Here is a 9,205-nt window from a genome sequence, read left to right on the forward strand (position 1 = left end):
AATTAGTTATATTGTACAGGTGGATTACAATGGCTTTAACACAGCTGCATTAAGGGCTGATCACAGCTGCAACACTTAGACCCCTCACGGTCCTAGTGGACTGAACTTACATTACCATCAAACCCTATGGTGACCTACATTTAGTCCAGTAGAGCCCCAAGGGTCTGAATGTTGTGGCCTTGTGAAACTTACCAATAGAACAGAATATGAACAGAATTATTAGAACAAAATAATCAGCTACCAGCAGATATCTGTATATGTTATAACCTCCCCAAAGAACCCCATATGAACCCACAAACCCAATTTCCCAAGATCTTGTGTGTACTTGAGTTACAAAAAAAACAACTTATCTAGAACACAGAAGTCTTGATAACCAACAGCTTCTTAAGAGCCTGCTTAATATCTCTGTTGCTCAGACTGTATATCATAGGGTTAAAAAGGGGGGTTAAAACTGTATAGAACAGAGACAACATTTTCTTAACACCGCCTTGACTTGGGAATAAATAGATGATAAATAGAGATAAGTAAAACACAGATACAACAGTCAAGTGAGAGCTACAAGTGGAGAAGGTCTTCTGTCTCCCAGTTACCGATGGTATTCTTAGTATGGTGGTTATAATATACACATAGGAAACCATAATAATAGTAAAAGGAGAAATTGCCAGTGGTATAATCAGTATTATATCTTCTATTTTTACTATAAAAGTGTCTGAGCAGGAAAGTTCAAGAATCGGGTCTAGATCACAGTAGAAATGGTCAATGATGTTTGGTCCACAAAAGTCTAAATGACCTATTGTCAAGGCAAATATCAAAACAACAACCAAAACTATCAACCAAAATAACAGAATGGCTTTTACACAAAGCTTCAGGTCCATGACGGAGTTGTAATGTAGAGGGTTACAGATGGCCTGATACCTGTCATAGGACATCATGGCCAGGAGAAGACATTCCAATGCTACGGAGCCTGAAAAACAATAAAATTGTATCAGGCAGCCGATAAAAGATACAAAACTTCCTTCATATAACACGACACGGAGCATGTTGGGTATGATTGTTGTGGAGAGTAGGATATCTGATAATGAGAGTTGTGTGAGGAGGAAGTACATGGGAGAGTGGAGTGACCGGCTGTAGGACACCACTAGAATGATGAGGAGGTTTCCACATATGGTCACACAGTAGATGATCAGCAGCAGAAGAAAGATGAATAGATTTAAGTTTTGGGATCTCTGAAACCCCAGGAGCAGTATCTCCGTCACCACACTGAAATTGTGATGTCGCACATTCATTTTGTCAACAAATATTTTAGTCTAATAAATTTGACGCATTTCCAGTCGTTTCTCAGTTTTGCTTTAAAATATTCCACCTAAAAAATAATAATAATAATTTGAAAATAATTGATTAAAAATTGATAATAAATTATAATAAATAATTACAACATATTTATTTCCATAAGAAAACTTCCTCAAACATAAAAGAAAATCACTATTATGATGAATTAAACGTCATAAAAAAATTAAACGTAAAATAAAAATTACATTTAAAAAAAATTATACATTTTTTAAACTCTATTTTAAATGTAATCCCTTTATCATAACAATAAAATAATAAAAATTCTGAATGAAATCTTAAATTATAATAAATATATTAGCAGTAATATAAAATACTATAACATTTTGTGTTTCTTTCAGAAAAAGTGCCACTCCTGTCTGGATTTCAAGTTCCTGCGTGCTGAGCTGCTATACCAGACACAACCCAAAGGACCAGAGTGGCGCTATTTCTGGAAGAGGCAGCCATGTTTTTCTAATCTCATACAACTCTTTAATGACACGTTCTACTTAATCTTCTCTAGGTCACATATACATGACTGTGTGCAGGAGACTGTACAGGGCTACATTGAGTACCTGTAGCCTATGGAGCCGTAGGCACTCTGTGGGCTATTGCACTGTACATTCATATAGCACCTTTATATGGAGATATTCTCCCCTAGATGTAATACTCTACATCCATAATACACAATTTGTATGGTATCCAAGAGAGAAAGCCTCTATATGCTATAGTATGAAATTGGAGGCATATGAAAGTACAGTAGCCCCCCCCCCCCCCCATAAAAGTCTATAGGTGCCAAATTATATGACAAAATAGATTTTTGTAATATTGGCATAAGTATTATAAATGGCACATGTTAGGTGGAGGTCCATAGTACAGATTATGCATTTTGACCCTTCAGAAGCCTCAAGTTCTGCCTTTGAAGTGCGGAATTTAGCCACACTGCCCCTTATAATTATAAAAAATGTCCTATTCATATGATCATATGAGAGCTGCTAGTGGGATTTACCTGCCTTATACTGTATATAGACTATAGACTAAAGGAAGGGTTAAAATTAGTATCACGGCTTTGCTATCTATATGTGGAGAAACAAAAGTTGTAAGAAAAATCCACAACATTGTGATTTCAGTCAATGCTTCCTCTATACAGGATCAGACTTTGTCAGGAAAGAGAACCATTGATGAGCTCAAGACAAGTACTGTATAAATTATACCCACATCAGGGAAGACCTAGACCATTCATGTGCCTCTCTCATCTTACCTGCCTTTACTTTCTTGCTTTCCAGCTTTTTTTTGAATTTTTGGAGAAAAATATTCAAAATACATTTTACAATGTAAAATAAAGGTGAAAACACAATATATCTCCTGGTCAATGAAACAGACAAAGTCATCACTGCTGTCCCTTTTTATAGATGTAAAAACGACAGCACAGACATAGTGAAGCCATGGGGAGTTCAATACTTACCCTGGGGGGAGGGAGACAAGCTGGAGAAAGTTACATCCAGAAAGAATGCAGTAAAGAAAAGTTTAAAGAAGAAGTGATCAAAATAAGTCAACAACATTGAATGGAAGCCTTATAACAGTAACCATTTCCTGACCAGCGGTTCATTAATCCCTCTATAGAATCATTTGCATTTCATTTGAGTTTCGGATTTTATCTTAAACAAAAATGTATTATCAGAAAATGATATATTTTGTAAATCAAGATGTTGTCTCTATCTCTATCATGCTATCTGTATAATTTGGAGCAGATACAATAATTTGACATTTCCTGTTTTCTGCCGCTAACCTTTCAGCTTTGCTAAGCAGACTGAGAGAGGGTCAGCAGAGTCATCTCGAGGGTGGGTTAAACAGAGTCATCTCGAGTGCGGGGTCAATAAAGTCATCTCATTATCATAGGAGGACAGGGTAAGAATAGTCATCTCATTAACGAGTGGGGTCAGTAGACTCATTTCAATATTATCAGAATTAGAAAGCAGGATCAGCAAAGCCATCTCATTATCAGTAGAGGGTTGGGTCAGCAGAGTGTTCTCATTATTATTAGAATTAGAGGACAGGATCAGCAAAGTTATCTCATTGTCGTTAGGGCACAGGGTCAGCAGAGTCATCTCATTATCATTAAAGATTGCAGTCAGCAGAGTGATCTCAATATTAGATGGTGGGGTCAGCAGAGTCATGTCATTATCTTGAGAATTAGAGGGCAGGATCAGCAAAGTTATCTCATTGTCGTTAGAGTCAGCAGAGTCATCTCATGATCATTAAAGATTGCAGTCAGCAGAGTGATCTCAATATTAGATGGTGGGGTCAGCAGAGTCATCTCATTATCTTGAGAATTAGAGGACAGGATCAGCAAAGCCATCTCATTATCATTAGAGGACAAGGTGAGCAGTCATCTCATTATTATTATTATAGGGTAGGGTCAGCAAAATCATCTCATCATTAGGGTACAGTAGAAATGTGATAGAAAGTTTTCTTAACACTTCCTTGACTTGTGAATACACAAATGGCAAAAAGAGATTAAAAAACACAGATGCAACAGTCAAGTGAGAGGTGCAATTAGAGAAGGTCTTTTGATTCCCGTCGCCAATGGCGTATTTAACATGGTTGTGATAATATACACGTAGTAAACCATAATAATAGTAAATAAAAAATGGAGGTGTTGTGTGTCTCAGGTTCTGCATGGTCAGACTTTTAGCAGTTAACATGAATTTTATGCATTTTTTAACAATAAGCTTTGAAGCAAAATCACGTGAAGGTACAAATAAGTGTAAAGCAGTGGCGTAACTTAATCGCAGCGGTTGCAGTTGTGACTGGATCTCAAAGTCCAGGGGGCCCACATGCCATCCACCACATCAGGCCATTCAGGGCCTGGCACATGAGGTCTTGACACTGACCAGCATCAGGACGTTGAGTGCAGCGCCGCATACAAGGCTCTAATGCTACGCAACATCAAGACGTTGTGTGCTGCATCAAATACAACATTGTAACATAGGCCGGGGTAAGAACCTGTGCAGAGTAAATAGAGGTAAGTAATTACCTGATTTTTTTTTGTTTTGCTTTCTAATTTTTGGGTTTGATTACATTTGGATTCTAGTGTTGGGTCTGATTTTGTGATCTTATTTATGGGTCTGATCTGGGGTTTCATTAATTTGGGCTCTTGATACATTTTTGGGGTCTGATCTGGGGTATGAATTAATTTATGGATCTGCTCTGGGGTCTGGGATCTTAATTAATTTAGGAGTCTAACTAATTTAGGTGTCTGATCTGGAGTCTGAATTATTTAGGTGTCTGATTAATTTAGGGGTCTTATCTCGGGTCCTGAAACACTGGGCAGCAAAAAATTTTAGATGTGCAAGTTCTTGACTTAATTTTTTTTGTCTATTTCATATTTCCTGGATTTTAGCCATAAAAGAAATAAGTCAAAGAAGCAAATCCATATTATAGTTTTCATTGTCTATATGGGGCAAATATGGGTTTCTAATAGAGGACATACAGGGTTATTATGATTGAATCCGATCTGTCTTCCCTTTCCAGTAGTTGGTTTGATTACGGAACTAAATATCTGAAGGGGGCATGGGATAGAGGGGAAAACGCTAAACGCTGAGATCACAGAGAGATATTCAATTAAAAAGTGCAAAAACTCTGTAGGAAATTTCCCCAAAACAGTGGAATACATTACGTGCATTTATAATAATGTGGACACTTCTTGCACATTCTTTAACAGTTTATAAATGGTGTCTATTAAAAGGAGTGCGGCTCAGAGGGGTCATAAAATGTGCCCATTATTTTAACAAATTTTTGGGCACAAACTATTGGTGTAACGTCCAGCAGCCATGAGGTGACTTAAAGAAGAGCAAACTGTCTAACATACCCAGCAAGTTGTATGAAACTTATTTCACCATTTCAACCATTTTAATACATTTTTGCTGTTTCGTATTATTATGCTTTTTCAGACGTAATTGATAAATCTCTTTCATTGTTTTCTATCATTTCATTCAGTATTTCCATGTTTTAAGATGCTGCAAAGATCAACAAAGAAAGTGATTAACAGCTCTCCTTAAATGAGTGTCGAAGCGGACTATCACTCTGTGTGAGCCGGGGGGGGGGGGGTAAAATATGCTTTTTCTATCAGTACACAAACACAGGGATATGGGGGGGGGTGCCAAAGTAGCAGCCGCACCTGGACTCTGGTGTCTGAAGGGACCATATACCCTTCTGCTCCATCAGAAGACACCAGTATTATATATGGCACATGGAGGTGCTATAGATTTTGCATTGGGACCAGGAGCTTAAAATTATCATTTATATATATATATATATATATATATATATATATATAGAGAGAGAGAGAGAGCGAGAGAGAGAGAGAGAGAAAGAGTTGGCAATCATTCTGATTGGGCAGGGGAAGCTGAACTCACAGGCTTTCTCTATGAGTGGGAGGGAAGCAGGACTCACAGGCTTTGTCTATGAATGGGCAGGAAGCAGGACTCACAGGCTTTGTCTATGAGTGGGCGGGAAGCAGGATTTATAGGCTCACCTTGATCTGGTCACCTATTTGGATCAGATTCCGGTTCCAGTCATGAAGTATTTTATACCACATATCACAGGTCCTGAATGGATTCCAAGTTAAAGGTATTTGCTGATTTCTTTAAGGATGACATTTTTCAGTCGTTTGATAATCCCATACTTATAATCTTCCATCTAGATTATTTTACTAGTACCATCAATCAGACATCTTCTACAAACAATAAACTTTCCTTATAAACCAGTTAAACTTGCGCGGTTTCCAGAAGTTCATGTTTAATTGTCAGGGGTTCTAAGAAACGTGGGGTTAGGATCATGTTCTCAATGTTGGTCAATCTGGAAAGGTGAATTATTTATTGAAATGGGAAGGGAAGACGGGAGCAACTTTCTCTACTGAACAGCGGCTTAAGGCCTTTAAATGGTCGTTCAAGAATTCTAGGAGTGTCAACCATGTTACTTAGATGGTATCTGACCCCTTCCAGGTTATTTCACATCAACCCTTTTCATCAAAATTATGTGCCAGGTATGTCATTGTGCAGGGGGTGATGTATGTAGCACGCTCATGTGCCAAGCATGCTCCATATGCTGCAGGTGTTAGCTGTGTTTTACAGCCGACACATGGGACTAACTGTCAGGAACACAATCCCCTCCACACAAAACCCCCCCACACACACACACACACACACACGCACACAACCCCCCAAACATGCACCCGCACCACACACAAAGCCCCCACACACAAAGCCCCCAAAACCTGAAAAACACACCCACTCCACCCTCACAACACACACTTTGCCTTACGCGCACACAAACACACACACACACACACGCACACACACCTTACCTGCTACCGGTCTTCAACAAAATGGCACCGTCTTTCCCTCTCCAAACCAGCTTCTATGCTGGGTCGCAGTGAACTGTACTTGCCACAGAGCATGCACTGTTCAGAGTTACAACTGCAAAAGCATAGGAGATAGGGTCGTTTTCCGTCCCTACTCTCCAATGCCCTGTAGCTGCCGTATAGCATTTGTATATGTATCGTGAAAAGACACAGATGCAATAAAAAAATGGCAGCACACGTAAAAATAAAAAACTGTTAATAAAAAAACAAAAACATTTTATGGGAAAAATAAATAAATTGAATATAATATTTAAATAAATAAAAACACAAACTGATAATAATTTAAAAAAATTATGACACAAATTTTTTTTGTTTGTGTGATGGTGCATTATGTGTGGATTATTGTGAGCCCTCAGCAGAGGAATGATTCTGTAATCAGGTACCACAGGTCGTGTCTCCAGCATATGGACAATCAGATGAGTCAGAGGTGCAGCCACAAGACAAAGTGTCCTCATTGTCCAGTCTCCACAGGGGATCATCAGGAGGCACCACCATCACTCAGCTAGAGACCAGCAAACCAAGCAGATCCAATTATCTCACCCCACTGTGTTCTCATCCTGGCTGTGGCAGACAATAGATGAGCAATACACATAATAGTACAAAAGTCACAACTCACATACAGACAGTAGAAATACAAACTAAAGTCATTATAACAGATCATGGTGACTAGAAACTGCCAAGATGTTCCTCCCCCTGAGGGGTGTATAAGGGCTTGTCCTGGGGAGGAGGGAGATCTCCTGGATGTAGACTTTACTGAGAGCTGAAGCTGAGGCCGGAGCTCTGAGGACTTTCCTGTAATTACCTGATTTTGTGGACTCTGTGCTGTCCCTGCGTGGAAAGCGACCTGGTCGGTCAGCTTTGGATGCAATAAATCCTGTTGGAGTTGCCCTGTCATCACTGACAATGCCAGTTGCCCCTCCCTACAATGCCTGAGAATTGTTTGTCGTACCCTAGTCTGTCTAAGCAAATGGTATCCTAGTGTTTCCTGTTCCTGCTACCTGTAACCTGTATCCTGTGCTATCCTGGTCAAGTACCGTGTTGAGCTTAAGTCGTGCTGTGCTGTATACCACACCTGTTTTGCTACACCACGCCTGGTGCCTGCCTGCTGCCTATTCCCAGCCAAGCCTGTCTTGCTACTGTCTAATCTACCACAGGTACTGTAATGTCAGGATAGGGAGACAGACAGGTGAGCCCTAATCTACCCGCCACTCAGTCCCTGCCTACTTGCACAGCCCGTCCTAGGTGACGGTGTACAACTGGGCGACGGTCTCTACGCTCAATATGTGCACGACAGACAAAACAAGACAAGGGTACACAGAAGCAGGGGAAGAAGGGCAGTTGCCCACGGCAACACCGTGAGCAACAGAGTAGTGGACGAGCCGAGTCAAACCAGGAGTGTACGAGGTAACAAATGCAGAGCAGGAGAATAGTCAGTCAAGCCAGGGTCAATATGAAGCAAAGGTCAATGGTAACAGCAGAAACAGCAGAGCCAGGAAGCAAGAGCAGGCAAAGGACAAGCAGCAAATTAAGGTATAAGTAGACCAAGGGCAGGAGATAGAACCGTCTGGCCAGGCTGCAATAGGCTCTCCCACTCCTCAGCCTACCAGCCTGAGTGGTAGCAGATCGAGTCACTCTAGCAGACCTAGGAGCAGATGCAGACTGATTACCCACGGGCATTGACACAGAGGCTGTGTCAGGCAAATCCTTTACAGGTAGACTGTATGAACTATAGACTGTGACATGTGTCCCGTTGGCCAGCTGCCATACCGTCAAGGTGGTACGGCCCAGTAAGTCCACATACACAACGTGACAGTTTATATGTGTATGTATATAATAGTGTGTGTGTATATATATGTCTATGTATATATGAGTGTGTGTATATATGTTTATATATGAGTGTGTGTGTATATATGTGTGTGTGTGTATATATATAAATTTTATTGAACAAATCTCCTAATGATAACAGATTTTTTTTTAGAAGTAAAAAACTCAAAATGCACTGTTTAAAATTATTATGCACAACAGAGATTAAAACATTTTAAAGGTTGTAAAGAGAACTAAAATGGTAATTTGTTGAATTTGCAGCATCAGGAGGTCATATTTACAGATATCAAAAGCTTTTTCAATAAAAAAATAACAGGCCAAGTTACATGTTACATAGGACCCCTTCTCTGATATCACCTTCACAATTCTTGCATCCATTGAATTTGTGAGTATTTGGACAGTTTCTGCTTGAATATCTTTGCAGGATGTCAGAATAGCCTCCCAGAGCTTCTGTTTTGATGTGAACTGCCTCCCACCCTCATAGATATTTTGCTTGAGGATGTTCCAAAGGTTCTCAATAGGGTTGAGATCAGGAGAACATGGGGGCCACACCATGAGTTTCTCTCCTTTTATGCCCATAGCGGCCAATGACATAGAGGTATTCTTTGCAGCATGAGATGGTGCATTGTC

At 39.9% G+C, this 9,205-nt stretch overlaps 1 protein-coding gene across 1 annotated transcript; it reads right to left on the reverse strand.

Moving 5' to 3' along the window:
• Positions 1-350: 350 nt before the first annotated feature.
• LOC142750674 (olfactory receptor 11L1-like) lies at positions 351-1,286 on the reverse strand. Its single transcript, XM_075859663.1, has one exon. It carries the CDS (start codon positions 1,284-1,286, stop codon positions 351-353), a length of 936 nt encoding a protein of 311 aa, XP_075715778.1.
• Between the last annotated feature and the right edge of the window lie 7,919 nt (positions 1,287-9,205).

Source organism: Rhinoderma darwinii, chromosome 3 (assembly GCF_050947455.1).
Source record: "Rhinoderma darwinii isolate aRhiDar2 chromosome 3, aRhiDar2.hap1, whole genome shotgun sequence".
In the NCBI taxonomy this organism is placed as follows: domain Eukaryota; kingdom Metazoa; phylum Chordata; class Amphibia; order Anura; family Rhinodermatidae; genus Rhinoderma; species Rhinoderma darwinii.

Coding starts and splice junctions, on each gene's coding strand:
- LOC142750674 (XM_075859663.1), bottom strand. CDS start 1,286: ATGAATGTGCGACATCACAATTTCAGTGTGGTGACGGAGATACTGCTC.